General features: G+C 37.6%; 1 protein-coding gene across 1 annotated transcript in view; it reads right to left on the reverse strand.

Annotated features, from left to right (window-relative positions):
* Nucleotides 1-19463, reverse strand: part of IMPG1 (interphotoreceptor matrix proteoglycan 1) — a 114274-nt gene that overhangs the window by 74727 nt on the left and 20084 nt on the right. Inside the window, exons 5-10 of the mRNA XM_038555047.1 lie at nt 18492-18556; nt 17803-17882; nt 12323-12475; nt 6856-6914; nt 3090-3110; nt 1303-1550 (exon numbers count right to left, since the gene is read on the reverse strand). Of these exons, the coding sequence (XP_038410975.1) occupies nt 1303-1550; nt 3090-3110; nt 6856-6914; nt 12323-12475; nt 17803-17882; nt 18492-18556 (626 nt within the window). The remainder of the gene's footprint in view (nt 1-1302; nt 1551-3089; nt 3111-6855; nt 6915-12322; nt 12476-17802; nt 17883-18491; nt 18557-19463) is intronic.

Below are 19463 nucleotides of genomic sequence, written 5' to 3' on the forward strand. Positions count from 1 at the left end.
CTAAAATAGTCAAGGCTGAAAAGTGTGGTTATAATCAGTTTTTAAGGACTTGTATAGCAAATCATTAAGAAATGAGCATCACATAAACTAATGGTCATTGTTGTGAATAATATATTAAAGGACAGATGCAAGGGGTACATCTTGTATATTTATGCGATAAGAATAGTCACTAAAGTGGAATTTTAAAGTGTTTAATTTTATAGTATATATTTGGATCAGGCATGCAGGTTGATTGGTTAGGCCAGTGGGGATGAAGTTATAATGAAGCTAACAAAAAGAAATAGCTAGAATAAGCACTGGAACCAAGGACCATTTACAGAATCCTACTTCTACCTTGAAACCTGATTCTCAGAATATCCCAGAAGGTTGAACAGAGACAAACCGGAGTACCAGATGGTCTCTAAGATGAATCTGAAGCTTACCTTCTCTTGCCTAGGAGATTCCCTTGCTTTGCATGTGGTCCCAGATGTTTTCCAGTGTTGAGTTTGACTATCTAAAATAGAGAAATAGAACTGGCAGAGAATACCAGTTTCATGCCATATCATACTAAAATGGCATTTCTAGTGTCCATCTATCATGCCAAGAATGCTGGGCATTCTATGCTGCTAGGCTCATAGGTCCCTCCAGGTACTACCTCTGAGAATCTTGGGTGTGCCTGATGATCTTGTTGACTTTCTTAGATCCACTCTCCTCTCCTCTCCCTGCTATTTTCTGCTCTGGGAGGTTGACTTATATAGACTATATCAATGCCTTTTTGCCCACTTGGAAAGGCTTAGATCATTAGGCAAACCCTTCATGCCTAGAGGTAGTAATGAGGCCTTCCTGTTTCTGGTACCAGGGAACTTCTGTATTCTTTTGTGTATTAGGAAAAACTTTATAAACAGTTCCTTTATCAAACTCTCCTCATGTTGTCCTAATTTGAATGTGCCATCTCTTTCCTTCTGGGACTCAAACAATTTGCTAGGTGAGGGAATCTGTTTGGGTTATACCAATGCAAAAGGACTGTTCATGGGTGCTTCTTTCCATCTGGACTCCACTGGATGACTGTAGTTGAACTGCTGAACTGAAACTCTGGGCTTCTCCTAGACCTATTCTTGATGTGAAGTATCAACCAATGGCTCATCAAATGAGACACAGGTTGGAGTGAGGAAAGAGAACTGACACTATTCATGATGTGCCTGTCACAGAAATGATTGACTCTATAAGGCCCAAGTTGAAATGACGGTGACCATGGGCATTCACACCTCCTAATGTCATTGTCAGAATGAGGGTAACACCAGAATTATGAAATTACCAACTGACCATCAGTGAACTGAATTGTTTCCACATCCAAGGATTTGTCTTCCTCTAGTGCTCTGCTGATCAGCTTTTTGAGGTCTAAAGCTGTGAGATAGATTTCTGGTTGCTTTTCCTCCTCCATCATTCCTTGAGGGACTCCTTCACTCTCAATTTTGTTGGAATCAAAAGACAGGTGGTCACTTGCAGGGCTTTTTACTTCTGCACTGTCTCTCGTAAAGATGGCCATAACTCGTGTCTCTACGGAGCTTGAACTATAGACAGCAGAGGACACATACCATCCAAACCCATTGTTACATGCTTTATAAGGAGAGTCATAAAGGTGCTACAAAGATTCCAGACAACTTCATCCTCTTTTCTGATGGGCACTTAAAGAATATTCCACTTTTCAACTCGTTTAAATGCTTATCAGGAATTTGAAATTTGAATTGATGTATATTTTAGTTGTTAGATAGAATGTCAGGATGAAGGTTAAGTCCAGCTTGAAGACTGGATACTAACTGAATCAAGTGATCACAGATTTTTTTACTTTATTCTTTATGAAAAAGCATTAATTTTCAAGAGATGCTATTATTCACCAGTGTTTTTGGTGGCCTTATAAGTAAAGTCACGAAGTTCCAATCAGCAAGAAGGATGAATCGTCATTTATCTACAAATAGCCTTCTTTAGGAAGGTCTATGAAATAGCAGCATAGGATACAGCAGTGGGACAGTAGTATGTACATATTGTAACCAAGTCAAAGCTTTGATTCTTAAGGTTATTTCTCTTCTACTTCTTTCAAGAAGTATTTTTTAAAGATTTTATTTATTAGAGAGAGAGAGAGAGGCAGAGGGAGAAGCAGGCTCCATGCAGGGAGCCTGACGTGGGACTCAATTCCAGGTCTCCAGGATCATGCCCTGGGCTGAAGGTGGCACTAAACCGCTAAGCCACTGGGGTTGCCCTCAAGACATATTTTTTAATTAAAAAACAAAATTGTAAATCAAACATAATTTTTCCCTCAAGCTGCTTTTAAGGTAACATCTTAGAAGAAAGGTATGAGAAAAAAAAGGAAGTAGTATATGATTAGCCATATTTATTATCATATTTATTGATTAAATGCCTTTTTGCATATAAGAATGAAATAGGATTCTCTAAAACTCTTTTTTCTAGGATCAGGTTCACCTTTTAGTTTATGCCATAAATCCACACAAAGGGATGCAAAAGAGTTTTAAAGGCCACAGGAACTGATAATGTGTACTCTTGGCAGTTCTTTGGGCCACATAATCAGTCAGAGTCTACAGTTCATTATTTCACTAGTCAATTATAGAAGCCAAAGCTGGATTCTTATTACTGAGCTCTCCAAGGTATAGTGGGCTCTGTCCCAATTCAAACTGACCTTGGAATTAAGGAGCAAATTAGTTTCTCTGCCTTATTCCAGACTAAGGTTGGCTGCTTATACAAGTGTGCATTCTGACAGACAATTTCCTATCACAAATGGAATTTAAGAAGTTGTTAAAACATGCTTGCTTCACAGAAATATGTTTTTGGTTTTCTAATTAGATTTTGAGTTTTGCAGAATACACTTTGATCAAATCATTGTTTACCTACTTATCTCACGTAGTGATTTTGACTTAAGAATTTTTTTGTACTGCAGAATAACTGATCAATTCCTCTTATTTAAGAAAGACACCAATAAAAGACATTGGCTCATCTTAGACTTTATATGTAAAATTATTTGTAAAATATCAGCATATAAATTTGGGGGGGAGGGAAGGAGGTACTACATGTCAAAACATTAGAAAAGTCCAAATTACCCCTCTCTTCTTTTCTTTGGTCTTCATTTCATCATATGCAATGGGAACATGCAAGGGAGAGAGAATTTTTATGAAATTTATTAAGACATTTACTAAATCATTTCACATACCAGAGAGAAAGGGGGAGGAGAGAGAAATAGAGAGAGAGAGAGAGAGAGAGAGAGAGAAGGGGGAGGGGAGAGAAATAGAGAGAGAGAGAGAGAGAGATTTTTTTCCCATTGTTTCCCATGTTTGCCCAGAGCTTTGAAGGAAATACATTAACTGCCATCAGAATTTGAATGGGAATTTTGAGAGCCATATGAAACTCAGGAATAAACAGAATTATATGATGTTTCTGATTAGGGTTCAGACTTAGTTCAAAGGTTGTATGTACTTTTGGTTCTCTTTGTTAAACTCTTTGATTTCTTCATATTCTTCCCAAAGAGGAGGCATTTATATCCTATACATCTTACATTTTGGGTGGTGCTGGTGCCAGGAAGTTTTTTAAGAAAGTATTTTATAAATGAATTTCTCTCCCTCTGAATAGCATTAAATGATTAATTTAATCCTGAAGGTAATTTATCTGAGACTGGATGCTGGAGCTGGTGTTTTGTTGACTGATTATTTTTCAAATTTCTTTAATCAGTAAGCCTTGAGGGAATGGTGCAATTCATCATAGAACAGGTTGCAAGAAAAATAAACACCTGTTTACTGAGTGGGTGGTCCTCACCAGGCAGTTTATATGCATCCTAATTTAATCTTTTCAACAACACGGTCCCCATTTTATAGAAAATGGAACACACACACACACACACACACACACAGAGGAGGAGTTTTTGGTTGGAAGGTGCAGAACCAGGATTCAAGCCCTGTCCTGCTTGACTTCAAGCCTGGGCCCATTTGCCATGCCACCATTTGGAGGCCATTTGGTCATCAAACTGACAGATATATTTTGGACTCCTCTGGACATATATATGAATTTAGTTTATAATTATATTCAGTTTTTATATATTATGACTATATTCAGTTTTCTTGTTTTACATTTCAGATGATATTTGTTGACAAAGACATTCTACACATGTGATGGGATTTGTGTTGCTCTTTCTGCCTGGGGTATGAATTTATTTAAATTTCATCCCTTGATAAAATAAGACTGAAATAAACTTTGCTACTACTTTCCTTCTGTAGAAGCAGGGGAGAATCTATGACTATCTAACTGGGCTGCTCTCTGGGAGGGACTTCTTTCTGCACCAACTACACATTCATTTAGGGCCTGCCTCCTGCTTCTTTCAGCAGCAGCTTGTAGTTTGGAGAGAGGCAGGGCACCCTGAGCCAAGACCCTAGTCCTGCTCTTTAAAAAAAATTATTGCATTGCAATATAATTGTCATGAAACAAACTGCACATGTTGATGGTGTACAATTTGATAAGTTTGACACCATACACCTGTGAAACTATTACCACAATAGAATTAATTCCTCCCAAAGGTTTACTCATGACTCTTTGAAATCCTTCTCTCCTATCCATTCTGTCTCACCCTCCCCAAGCAACTACTGGTCTGTTTTCTGTTATTATAGATTAGTTTGTGTGTTCCAGAGTTACATATAAATGGAGTCATAATATGGTCTTTTTCTTCTGGTTTCTTTCATTCAACCTAGTTATTTTGCAATGAACCTATATTGTTGTGTATTCTAATAGTTCCTTCCTCTGCTAAGTAGTAGACTACAGTAACAATATTCTACAATTTGTGTTATCTATTGCTCTGTAGATGGACATTTGGGTTGTTTCCAGTCCTTGGCTATTCCAAATAAAGGTGCTGTGAACTTTGTGTGAATCAGTCTTTGAAAGAGTATACCCTCTAACCAGATTAAATGATTGTTAATAGTTTCCCATATTTGTTTTAAAAGATAAAGTAGTATTTAAAGTAGATATTTTTCCGTTTATACTTATAATTGTGTTAATAATAGAAGTTCTCACAACTTCCAGTTGTGTTGGGAGAATCAAATGAGGTCACTGATAAAAAATGTACTTATTAAATTGTAGATCAGGTTTCATACCAATGAGCTGACATAAAGACATTATCAGGAGACTCATAGGTTTTTAGGGGGTCTGGCTCCACAAGAAAGTGATTTCCTTCATACTAAGTTTACTTTACAATATTCTGAGCATTGTTAGTTATGATTAAAAGCTTGCCACACTCATAAGAATATTGTTTATAGTATTCAGGGTCAATATATTTTCTGGTTGACTAAATATTCATTCCATTATGGAAATCATGGAGAATATATGGTCAAATTTATTTTATAAGCATCTTCGGTAGAAATAAAAATAAAGTCTTATAGAGATAAACACATGGAAAAGATGCAGCTTCAGTGGATACACTATTTTTACCTTGCAAAATTTCATCATCCTAGCATTTTGTTTTCTTCTAAAATAGATTTTTTTTATTATTAGTTTTTCATTTATTTGAAGGGAGGGCATAATGAACAATTTGAACATTCACCAAGAGGACTGTTCCTATCATTTCCTTCAGCTTTAAATTAAACATCTGCTCTTTAGCTGCAGTGGTTTGTCTAGAAGACCTTGCCATCTATGCAGAATATTCTACTATCACCTTTTATTTCTTTCTAATCCATCTGATTTCACATGGAATATTGTGGAACAGCATCTTGAAATAAAGAAAAATGAGTCTGCTGTGGTACATATTAAGGGTTTCATCTTTTATAACTTTCACTTTTCAATATTTTCTTTCTCTAGAGTCAGACAAATCAGAGGGGCCTGATAGCTTTGGAAAGAAAAAAACCATGGAGCTTGCCCAGAAGCGATTCTTCGTGAGCATGGAAACTTGATCTGGGCACCCTCTAGATTTCAGACAACAATGGAGGGGCCAGATAGTCCTTTGAGGGAGGCCTTTTCTACCCACTTTACAAATCCCCCCTGGGGCAGGGGCTCTCATTCAGGCAAGCCAAGGCTGACAGATTCCTTGTGGTACATTAAAAAAATATATCATATTATGACCCAGCCTGTAGATGTTTTGAATGAGAACTTAGAAGATGCAAAGCTTGCCAAAAATCATGAACCCACCCAGATTAGAATGTTGAGATGCTAGTGGATATAGGCCTGCCCGTAGAAAAGCCATGGGAAGATAACTGAACCCTGCTTTAGCATGGCACCATTCTTTGATTTCATTCCCTTTATTTAAAATTATAATTTAATAATTTTTGCACAGTAATGCATTTTGCACAGTTCATCTGTCAAAATGATAATAAAAGGAATATTTTTGGGAAGTGTTGCTTCCACCTCTGTCCCTTTATACCCCTTCAACTTCCTTATCCCCAAAGGTACTATTTTTTATTAGTTTCACCTGATTCTCCAAGGTCTGCCTGATTTGTTTAAACGATGATGATATTTAGCATTCAACAGGGAATCAAGCAATCAGACACCAAGGTAACTAATTGCTACTTTTTTTGACCTGTCACTACTGAGGTGTTCTCCTAAGAGGTTTGTTAATAACATTGCCAAGGACAGCAGATGAGTTCTCTGTGGAGAGTAGTATTTCTGACTCTAAAGGGAGGAAGGAATACACCTCCTGTGTTATCCCTTAAAAAATCACGTAGAGTCATGTTCTAATTAGACAATTCCTTTATCTGAAATGTATTCAGTTTTCAGGATTGGCAGGGCTAAACAACTAGGGGGAAAGGAACCTTATAATCCTCATGACACTGCTTTTAAAAGAGGATATGGAGAAAGTAATTTAAAAATTGAGAAGAGTCCGATTCTCTTACTTACCTAAATCCTAGCACATGGATTTCTTTGAATCCTGGAAGTTTCTTAAATACCTTTTGCATCTGCAAAAAGAAAGAAGTTTATGAAACACTCTTTGGATCTACTGGGTCAGATCTTACGTAACTGAAAAAGCCTAAACACTTTTGATGAGTTTGGGGAAAAACATGAAAATGGAAAATTGAAGCAACTATTGAGGCCAAACTCTTTGTTGTTAGTTATTTCTGAAACCCAGAGGAAAGTGTTTTGGTATTTATTTAAAAGCTGCAATTGGTGGGGGAGGGGTGTGTGGGTGGCTCAGTTGGTTAAACATCTGACTCTTGATTTCTCCTCACATTATAACCTCAGGGTCGGGGGATGGAGCCCTACATTGGCTCCATATGCTGGGCATCGAACCTGCTTAAGATTTTTTCTCTCTCCCTCTGCCCCTTCCCACACTATACTCTCTTTAAAAAAAAAAAGAGAAAGAAAGAAAAAGAAAAGCTGCAATTGGGTAATTCTGATCTGCTTTAATGGTTACTTTACATAGAATATGAAATAACTTTAAGGTGGTACTTGGAAGAAACTTTTTTGGCTACGGTATTTTTATTTATAGACAGAATAACTATTACATTTTCTGAGTTGAATTAAATTATTTGGAAAATATAATGTTAAAGATGTTACTAAAATAAAAATGGCTGTTGTATCTAGATAAAATGGTACAAGCAGACTCTAATGGTTAGATTCACTTGTAGATTTATGCAGACTTTGCAATAAATTTTCTTAATTAGTTTGACCTTGCTAATGAGGCATATTATTAGAATATTTTACAATTGCTATACTTAATTACTCCTGACTCACTATAGTATGGCTTCTGCCTCCGATTCGCCCAGGAGGGAGGGTTTTCTTCAGGCTGTTGCCTCTTGGCTCTCTCCAAATCCAGTGGCATTTTCTGTTTCTCTTCCACAGTGTGGCGTTTTTTTTTTTTTTTTTTTTTTTTAATGGCTCTTCTTCCATCTTAAGGATCACTTTCTAAGTGACTTCTCAGTGCCATTCTGTGACTACATTTTTATTTCCCATTTTAATCCTTCCATATCTGTTGTTCTAAAAATCCCTTGATGGGCTCCACTGCCTATTGAAGAAGGCCCAGTTCTTTAATAAGAATTCTTTTAAGACCCTCCACAATCTACCTCCTCCATTCCCCAAGTACTTTATCATTTGCTCTTCCTGCTATCATTACCCCCTTGGGCAATATTGTATCCTCTAGTCACACTAAATGTCTATCTCTCCTCAAATACAACATGTACTTCCTCCAGACTTCTATGACTTTTTTCCCCTTTAGCCCAAGATGCACCTTCTACCTTTTGATTTTTGACTGCCCACTCTTACGTCTTCCAAAGCCAGCCAGCTCAAACACATTTTCTATTGAAAAGTATCTGTAGAGCTCTGAAGTCAGGCTCAATTATTTCTTCTCCCTAGACCTCCCTAGAACTTGTTACAGTATGCCCCATAAAACAGCCTATGAGCTACATGATGTCTCCCTCACTGAGATTATCCTCCTTGGACTCATGGACCATGTCTTATTTATTCTTCTTCATCTCTCTCTCTCCCAATACCTAGTGGATCATCATCCACATACTAGGGACTCAGCAAATTTTGTTTAATTGCCTTGAGTGCCTCTCTTCATTCTCTAAACTCATCGACATGCCACTGCATTGTCACTGTATCTAAAATTACTGCTGACTCTACATTATCTATGCCAAGGACTAGGGCAGTGATGCACAGATAATCTCCAAAACACTTACACTGGGCTTTGAAATGCGTCATCGATTTCTTTTTCTAGCAGACTGCTTTACCTCCTAAATCATATTTTCTTGCACCAATGTTAAAAATAGTTTTCATCCCCTGAGCATATAGTAACTACAGTGATGAAGGTTGCCCCCCCCACCCCAGCTTTCAGGTGATGAGGTAGCTGTGTAGGCTTGAGTTTAAATATTGGTTCTGCTACTTTCTAGCTGTAAGATCTTGAGTTTATTGCTTAGACTCTCTGAATCTGATCTCCTTGGCCAAAAAAGGGATAACAGTACTTATTTTGTAAGGCTCCTATAAGAAATAACTAATAAGTGCATGACACACAATGGGCAAAGAGTTGATGATATTGCATTATTGATTTACTTAGTCTCTATCTCTCCTATTGGATTACTATATCCTTGATAGCCCAATTTTCTTTTACTTCCTCTTTGGTCACATACCATGGAGCCTGACAAAAGCAGAGCAAGCCTTCAATCACTTGTTTTTGAAAGACTCAATGAGAGGAAGGACAGGATGAGGGCCCCCATTGGGGTCAGGTGCAGGGAGCCTGAGTAATGAGTTTCTGTGCCTCCACTACCACCCCCACCACAGGCTTAACAGATGAGAGCTAGGAGTTTAGGTTATGTGAAGCTGATATTTATTATGACAACAGGAAGGAAGGAGCTGTGTACGTGCTTCATGTCTTTTCTGGCCTCCTGTGACAAATAGCTTTGGGGCCACAAGGCATTTGTCATGCCATTCCAGTAACAACACCTGGGACTGAATGTTTTAGTGTGAGCAGCAGTTTCTAGAGCAGAAGTTTCAGACGCTGACTTGTTCCTCTTTCTTGTCCAGGATATCAGAGTTGCTGTTATACGGATGAAAATAATCAATCAAGCACAGACTTCCATAGAAGCCCACAGCTATAGCATGGGTAGCAGAGAACATCTCCAAGGAGAGCTATCCTCCCCTCCAGGAGTGCTCCACAGCACTGGCTCTGGTGGAGGGGAATTTCGCTTATTGTCCATGTCCTCTCTGTGAACCTGCCTGTGATTGATTAAGAGTCAGCTCTGCTTAGGAGGGTGCAGAAGGCATCTAGGGAGGAGATGACAAAGGCCTTCAGTTAATTCTGCTAAATAATCTTCTGGGGACCTTCCAATCATGGAGTGCTAACCACTAAATTGCTAATTAAGTGCCCAGTTAACCTTATTAATAATACTAAATGCACAGGGGCCTCCCTGATCTTGCTGGAATGTACGTTAACGGGGCTATAAAAAGGCACCCGTGTTGAGTTCTCATGAATGTTTGCACAGGAGAAAGCATTCACACAACAACTAAGCATTCCTTTTGACATTTGTATTAAATTGCTCATTAGGTTTATTGTGGAAATTAAATTACTGCAAAGCACTGTCCATTAATTCCTGATTAGGCCTGAATGGCTGTGCTAATGCAAGTATGGGCTGTGGTGGAGCTGGTAAGTTATGTGTTGGCAGGCTGCTAGGTAGTCTGGATTGCTCAGGAACCTGGAAAGGGAACAGATGCTCTAAGCAGAGGGGCTCCATTTCAGAGAAGCCAGTGACCACGCAGAGGAACTAGCAGGACTAATGTGGTGGGGCTCCTGAACAAGACCAAGTAACACATAGCCTTTTGGCTAATACAGTTTTCAGAGTGTAGAATGGTCATGTTTATTTGATGATGATACAAAAATCTGTGCCTCATATATATTTATTCAGGAAAAATAGGAAGTATAGCATCATGGATATAAACAGGAGTTTTGGTGCCAGGCCGTTTGGGTTTGAATCTTGGCTAACTATCCAATTTTGAAGATATTCTGACTATACTAGGAATTTTTCTGACAAGATCAAAGAACAAATAGAATGTTAACAGACTATTCTTTAATTCATTCGATCTAATAATCATGTCTAAGTACTGCTCTGATTCATAAACACCCCATATTGATGCTTTCTCTTATCAAGTTTGTAGAAATGATTCTGTACATTTTATTTACTGAAAACTGGTGCAGGAAGAGGTTGGAGGTTTAAAGTTTTTGCTTATTCATCTTCTTTCCAGTTGAGAGGAGGTAAGCATTGAATTCTCCACATAGAAAGGGAATAAAGGGGATCCCTGGGTGGCGCAGCGGTTTAGCGCCTGCCTTTGGCCCAGGGCGCGATCCTGGAGACCTGGGATCGAATCCCACATTGGGCTCTGGTGCATGGAGCCTGCTTCTCCCTCTGCCTGTGTCTCTGACTCTCTCTCTCTGTGACTATCATAAATAAATAAAAATTAAAAAAAAAAAAGAAAGGGAATAAAGGGGAAAGGAGAAAAAATAAGTGGGAAATATCAGAAAGGGAGACAAAACATGGAAGACTCCTAACTCTGGGAAACGAACCAGGGTGGTGGAAGGGGAGGAGGATGGGGGTTGGGGGTGACTGGGTGGCGGGCACTGAGGTCGGCACTTGATGGGATGAGCACTGGGTGTTATTCTGTATGTTGGCAAATTGAACACCAATAAAAAATAAATTTATTATAAAAAAAAAGAATTCTCCACATATGAGAAGTAGGGGCTTATGGGTTCCCTGGCCATGCTGTGTGAGATGCTTGGGATAGCCATAAATAAAGTTCATGGTTATGTTGTCTTGTGAATGCATCTATTTTTCGTTGCATTTCTACAACTCCTGAGTAGTTAACTGCATCCCAAACTCCGTATTAGGAGCTAAGTCTTCAGAGATAAAGAAACCCTTCCTGTCCTCAAGGGAATACCCAGAACCTGGAGGTAATGAAGATGTTGGGTGAAGATGGGGGAAAGGAGACAACAAAGGCCATGGACATGTAAGCAAATAATCTCAAGACAGGGTGATAAATGTTGTGACAGCAACGGGCACTGTATGTTAGCTCAGAGGATTGATACTGAACCCAGGATGGGTAGAGAGGACTTCCCCTGAATGAGTTGGTAAAATGAAACCCACTGCAGATAGCTTATGGAAAAGCTAAAGGTGAGAAGAGATTTGTAAGCAGTTTGTACCTCTGTGCAAAGGAGGGGGAGGAGCTAGTGTTAAGATGAGGCTGGAAAGGAAGGCAGGACTCTTAGCACGGCCTAGAAATGCGACCTGTCAGCACAGTAGTTTGGATTCATCCTGCAGGGAATGAAGAGGCAGGCAGAGGTGATGATGGTCATAGACAGAAAAGACATCTTGGGGCAGCTCCTAAGTTTAGTGGCTGGCATGGACAACATAACTGCCTTTCACTATCACCCATGAAAAATATCATGGCTTCAAATTGCATCAAACTGCAAAAGTGGAAATATTATGTGAGACTAATACGGGTTAAAAAAATATTTCAAACCAGCATATTAAAAAAAAAAACCCAGCATATTCCTTGGTTGGTGCTTACATGAACACTTTAGACGTATAGACTATGTGCTTAATGACTTTCAGTTAAAGGAGATTTAAAAACCTACTAATATTTAAAGAAGCCCTAAATGTAAGTGACTTTTAAGATAGAGAAGCTGGAATAGAAATACTTTTCTAGAGATCCAGGTGCTCTAACATTTTGGACCTATTACAGTTTTTTATATCTTTCTAATGGTTAAAAATTAATGCTTAATTATAAAAAGTTGGAACTATCAGCTCAAAGAGTTTAGCTGCTGGCTCTCAGATTCTGATTCATGACTTAGGCTGTGGTTGTGTGGGGTGGGTTCACTTACCTGGAGTTGAGACTTTTCTGCTAGCTCCTGATAATATGGGGACTGTGAGTCAGTGAGCTCTGCCTTAAACCTCTGGTTTGTCAGAGTGATGCTCAGCTCTACCTTCTGCTCCAGTGGGCCCTCAGATATCTTAGTGGATTCTGCTTTACTTTCCTAAATTAAAAAAATAAAGGATCATCTATTAGCATAAACCAAAAGCATATGGTAATATTAAATAATATATATTGCTATTGTCTCAAGAAGTAGATTATGAAAGCTCAAGTGCTTTTAGAATTAAAATCCTATTAACTAGAAGTGTCCTCTGAATTTTGGTACTTGACAAAGTACCAAAGCGCCAGTGAGTTAACTATTTAGGATCCTTGAGAACACTGTAGTTTTATGACTATGTGCTTTCCATGAAAGCATTTACACACACACATATATATACACACACATATAATTCATATATATTGCCAGAGCATCACTGGGATTGTACCACATTCTTGTGTAACTTTATGAATACTCTTTGATGAGGACCAGATTATACAAAATAACCTAAGGATGCTGAGATATTACTTAATATATTCTTTTTAAGATAAGAGCCTAGACTGGGTTAATGAGACCATTTGTACTTAAACTTCACATTGAAGCTAGTTAGCAAGCACTGACAGGTCAAGAGATGGTTTGAAATATCTCTCAAAAGGAATGGCATATCTGGGCCACCTTTGGTGGCATGTGGCTTAAAAGAGAAGCACTTTTCTGAGGATCTGGATTTGACCTCTGATCACAAGGGCCAGGGGTCATCCTTCTTGCCCTCTGGACTATGAACAGGAAGGAATGTCTCACCGCTCTGAATTCACCTGGGCTCCCTGGGTACAGAGCAAGCCTAGAGCTGGGTTTCAAACTTGAGGTTTGACAAATTTTCGGTATTGGGTACCCAGATAATCATGAAATCTGAACAGCTTTCTTAAAAGAGTAAAACACATGTCTGTAGAAAATTGAATATCTTTGGTAATGTACATATTCTCTTATTAGTGAAAATAGAGCTGTGGAAGCGGAAAAAAGAGACCAACCAATAGAAAATGACATGCGGGACAAATCTCATGTAGTTTCTCCTCATTTCTTATCACAAACTCCTCTCTTCCATGGGCAGTGGACAGCAGCACAGCCTCTAACTTTAATTGGGCACATGAAGGATGTAGATTCACACTTGCCAAACTACTGATGTTTAACAGAAAGATTTCTTTCTTTCTTTCCTTCTTTCTTTCTTTCTTTCTTTCTTTCTTTCTTTCTTTCTTTCTTTCTTTCTTTCTTTCTTTCTTTCTCATTCATTCATTCATTCATTCATTCATTGAGATAACACACATTAAGCATCTGTAAGGGTATAGAACAGTGCTAGGACCTATGGGAAGTTAAAAGAAAAATATCCTCAGTAATACTCTATTACCTAGGGATAAAAATCCAAACTTTTTTCCTGACACACAAGGCTCTCCACAATCTGACTCTAATCTGAACAATTTTATTTATTTTTTATTAAATTTTTTTCTTTTTGTTATTAAACTTCTGAGTAAGCCCAGGTAGAAAATCTTATTCTTAAAAAAGTTTTTATTTTAATTACAGTTAGCTAACATACAGCTATTGTCTCAAGAAGTAGATTATGAAAGCTCAAGTGCTTTTAGAATTAAAATCCTATTAACTAGAAGTGTCCTCTGAATTTTATTGACAAAGTACCAAAGTGCCAATGAGTTTCAGGTATAGAATATAATGAGTTAACACTTCCATACAACAGCCGGCGCTCATCATGACAAGTGCCCTTCTTCATCCCCATCACCTATTTCACCCATTCCCCCCTACCACTTCCTCCCTGGTAACCCTCAATTTGTTCTCTATAGCTAACAGTCTGTTTCTTGGTTTCTCTCTTTCTTTCTTTTTCCCTTTTCTGATTTGTTTTGTGTCTTAAATTCCACATGGAAATGAAATCATATGTTATTTTCCTTTCTCTGACTGACTTATTATCACTTAGTATTATGCTCTTCAGCTCCATCCACATCCTTGCAAATGGCAATATTTCATTCTTTTTATGGCTAAATAATATTCCATTGTATATACATACCACATCTTCTTTATCCATTCATCAGCTGATAGATATTTGGGCTGTTTCCATATTTTGGCTATTGTAAATAATGCTGCTGTAAACATAGGGGTACCTGTATCTCTATGAATTAGTGTTTTTGTATTATTTGGGTAAATTCCCAGTGGTGTAATTACTGGATCATAGGTTAGCTCTATTGTCAACTTTTTGAGGAACCTCCATACTGTTCTACAGAGTGGCTGCACTAGTTTGCATTCCCACCAATGGTGCAAAGAGGGTTCCTTTTTCTCCACATGCTTGCCAAAACCTGTTATTTCTTATGTTGCTGATTTTAGCCATTCTGACAGGTGTGAGGTGACATCTTATTATAGTTTTGTTTTGCATTTGTCTGATGGTAAGCGATGATGAACATTGTTTCATGTGTCTCCTGGCCATCTGTATGTCTTCTTTGGAAAAAGTGTTTATTCATATCCTCTGACCCTTTTTAAATTGGATTATTTGTTTTTGGGGTGTTGACTTTTTATAAGTTCTTTATATATTCGGGATACTAACCCTTTATCATATATACCATTTACAAATATCTTCTCCCATCCCATAGGCTGCCTTTTAGTTTTATTGATTATTTTCTTCGTTGTGTAGAAGTCTTTTATTTTGATGTAGTCCCAACAGTTTATTTTTGCTTTTATTTCCTTTGCCTTAGGAGACATATCTAGAAATAAGTTGCTAAGGCTGATGTCAAAGAGGTTACTGTCTGTATTCCCTTCTAGGATTTTTATAGTATCTTGTCTCACATTTAGGTCTTTCATCCACTTTAAATTTATTTTTGTGTATGGTGTAAGAAAATGGTCCAAAAAAAAAAAAAAAAAGAAAATGGTCCAATTTCTTTCTTTCGCATGCTGCTGTCCAGTTTTCCCAACACTATTTGTGAAGAGAGTGTCCTTTTCCCATTGGATATTCTCTCCTGTTTTGATGAAGATTAGTTGACTATATAATGTGGGTGTATCTCTGGGTTTTCTATTCAGTTCCATTGATCTATATGTTTATTTTTGTGCCAGTTACCATACTGTATTGATTAGTACAGCTTTGTAATATAACTTGAAGTCTGGAATTGTGATGCTTCCAGCTTTGCTTTTCTTTGTCAAGATTGCTTTGACTATTTTGAGTTTTTTTTGTGGGTCCACACAAATTTTAAGATAGTTTGTTCCAGCTCTATGAAAAATGCTATTTTGATAGGGATTGCACTAAATGTGTAACTTGCTTCAGGTAGTATAGATGTTTTAAGAGTATTTATTTTTCCAACCCATGAGCATGGAATGCCCTTCTATGTCTTTGTGTCATATTCAGTTTCTTTCATCAGTGTTTTATAGTTTTCAGAGTACAGGTTTTTTACCTCTTTGTTTGGGTTTATTCCTAGATATCTTATTATTTTTGGTGCAATTCTAAATGGAATTGTTGCTGTTTGAACAATTTTAGTCTGTGTCATTTCTCCCTGCGTTGACTACCAGATAGCTTGTTCACTGTTGATGAGATAGCACATTGCTTGTGCTAGTCTCCTGACTGGAGACTCACCTCACTGCTCCCCATGTTGACCTCCAGCACTAAAACATATGGGGACACACACACACACACACACACACACATTTTTTTTACTTCCTACTAATATTTGATGGTTCATTTAAAATAATATTTCCTCTGATCATTTAGGGTAGAAATCTTTGCCTCCTCTAATGTCTTGTAGCAATGAATAATATTTGAATTTTTCATTTAATACCTATGCCTAGAGTCTTTTTATGTGCGAATCTTGTCAACCCACATGTAATCTCCTGAATCCAGTATTATTCATTAAATCTCCCAAAGTTTTAAAAAAATGTGGCCACTTATGCCAAAACTCTTTGTGAACATTCATGACTAGAGGTTACATCCTTTGCAACCTGTCCTGGTCTACCATTTTGTTCCATTCTATACATTCACCATCTTCAAGTACAGCATTTAAATTATTTTGTTGTACTTATTTGCATTATACAATAACACAAATATTGAAGGCAGGAAGTGTGTCTTAGGATCTTTGGCACATATCCCAATGCCTGGCACATCAGAGGATTTTAGTAAAACATTTGCTGAACAAAAGTGATGGGTGCAGGTGGTAAAAAGGTTAAGAGGAGAAAGTGATGAATATGGAATGAGATGTTCAAGGGATATTTACTGCAGAAAGGGGGGCCCATATTAGATTTTGAAGAATATGGGATATAAGTAATATGAGAAAAGAGAAGGTGAACTGAAGTCATCTTTGAAATTTTATAGTGAATAAGTTTAATCTCAATAATTTTTTCCAACAGCACTTTTGACTGTTCATGGAATAGTAATTTTGAGAAAAATGGAACATTTTAATTCTTTGTTCATAGCAATAGTTCCAGCAAATCCACAGCTATCAGGCCTATAGGCCAGATAGAATGACCAGCAGGGTTCTCATCCCCGAATTTTCATGCAGAGCTGGTGAGACTGAACTTCTTGCCCTCATCACCTGGGGGAGGTTCCCAGGAGAGGAAAGGCTAGTGAAGTCTTGCAGACCACAGGGAAGTTAGGTCTGGTTGCAGTGGCAGTGTAAGAGGAGATTCAGGCTCTGATGTGTCACCCCTATACCCCTGCCGCCTTGTGAATTTGCTTCCCACTTCTGCTGCCACAATCTTGTCACTCCAGAGTAGAGGGAATAGAGATTCCTGGGTTCAGCAACAAGTGTTTGGCTCAAAGATTTTGGAGCGGTTAAAATGGCCCCCTTCTTGGATAACCACTATTAAATTCTGTAACATATCCTCTCCTCTTTCATGCCTTTTCACACAAAGAGAGCAGTGTGGTCAGTGCTCCTCTTTGCCTTGAGAACACTGTTTTTATTTTCACCCATTTGACACACAGGATTTCAGTCATTTTGATATTTGTTTGACCTATTCGCACTGGCCATGACTGAAGCAAAACTTCTTCCCTTACTGTCATTATGAGATTACACTTTGAAAAAAAAAAAAAAAAGAGATTACACTTTGGTGGAGAAGGAACTTGACTGATTGATTGATAGGCTTATTCATTCATTTATTCTAGCGTTTGGTGAATACCTGCTGTATACGAGATTCTGTTAGGTACTGGGGGAAAAGGTACCCCTGCCTTCCTGGAGTTTATAATTAAGTTGCTTCTTGCAATTCTTCCCACCTTATTCTAGCTTTCAATCTATTTTTTTCCCTCAGTCCCTAGGAGAAGGAAGAATACTGAATAGGATGAAGTCACTGACTCTTAATTGGAATGATAAAAAATGCAGCACTAGTAATATTAAACGGCCAGTTCACCCATTCTCTTTTCTTGTTTTACTAATAAAATAATAACAGGCATGGGAAAAGCTAGATTGACTCTCAGAACTCCTTACTATTGTAGGCATCTTGGTGTCATTGAGGAGTGTGTCATCGAGAGTGAGAGGGAAGGGTCCAAGAGAGACACTGACAACATCTGTGGAAATGAAAAACATCACAGGCACAAAAATGAGATTGGAGAGGTTTACATTAGAACAAGGTCAAAATTTCATATACTTTTTCTGTCATTCTGGAGTTTACAGATGTGGGGGGTGTTTCTCTCTTACCTCATTTTAAAAAAATGTCACATAAATATGTTCTTGGGAAAATATAACTCATACTTTTGATCTTAATTGAATTCTCCATTCTTCTCTTCTAGGTGCTATCCTAGTTTGGTGCAATTCTAGATATAGTACAGTTAAATGGTTTTGCCAGTGTGATCCAGTTAATTTTTCCATTTGTGACTACATAAAGGATGCCAGACAGATATTTATCTTGAATTAACTTGTTTGAACATATTGGTAATGATTGTCTCCAAATTGTAGGGTAATGAGTGATTTGGTTTTACATTTATTCTTTTCTAGATTTTCCAAGTTTTATACAATGCATTTAAATTATTTTATAAAGCTAGAAATATCAGTTAGTTTTGAGAAAGTATATTATAAATCTTGTCAACTTCAATTAAGGATTGCTTTTTAAATAATATACTTCCATGATCATTTGAATTAAGGTTCAGGAGCAGGTAAATGAGGAGATCTAAGCTTACCTGTAGAAAACACAGGGGTTTCATCAGGCTCTCCTAATGTCTCCTCTGTAGATATTTCATCTTTTCTATCACCACAGTAGAAAAAAAAGAAGAGGTGGTAAAAAAGGAGCTTGATAACTACAAGGGAAATGCATTTACTTTTCCTATACTCAATAGACTTAAAAGTTAGAGAAAAATCCTTTAAAACTAGGTTTTCCTATTTTTTCATTATAGAAGTAAACTTAATGTACTTTCATTAAAGAAAAACTCAAACAACCCCTGAAAATAGTTATGTTTGATTCCAGGGTTTTCCATAAACATCTTTCATGGGGTCCTGGGGAGCATTTTCATTGTAAGCAAAACTGGTCTTTGGAGTTTGATGTTTCATAGTCCCATTGTGCTTGCACTCATGTCCTCGACATCAAAGATAATTGCATGACATGATCTACGGCTGAATGTTCTTGCTAAACTCTTGGATCCTCAAACCTGCAAATCCAGAGAGTCCTTAAGTTTATTTACTAAAGTAACTCTGGTGGTTATAGTAATAGGATAGAGGGAGATTTCTGGATAATGCAGGTATATTAAATCTCTATTTTGGACACAACCATTGCCTGCTACAGTTATGGCTAGGTTTGCAGCGCCATGCAGTGGCAGTCTGGAAGATATCTAAGGGCAAATCGAAGGGTATAGTTATAGTTGTCTGCATACAATGTTGGCCCATTCTGTCAAGCTTTATGTAGACAGGAGTAGCAGTAGTGATATCTTTTGAAGCTCACTGAAAGATTTGTTACTATAAGCTATTAGGTCTTATAGCTTGTGTGTGTTAGTACAATATAGTCATAGTTGACATATATATATATATTTAAATCAGATGAGTTTTTCTTTTTAAAAGATTATTTATTTATTTATTTATTTATTTATTTATTTATTTATTTATTTGAGAGAGAGAGAGAGAGAGAGAGAGGCAGAGACACAGGCAGAGGGAGAAGCAGG

This window comes from Canis lupus, chromosome 12, assembly GCF_011100685.1.
Source record: "Canis lupus familiaris isolate Mischka breed German Shepherd chromosome 12, alternate assembly UU_Cfam_GSD_1.0, whole genome shotgun sequence".
Classification (NCBI taxonomy): Eukaryota; Metazoa; Chordata; class Mammalia; order Carnivora; family Canidae; genus Canis; species Canis lupus.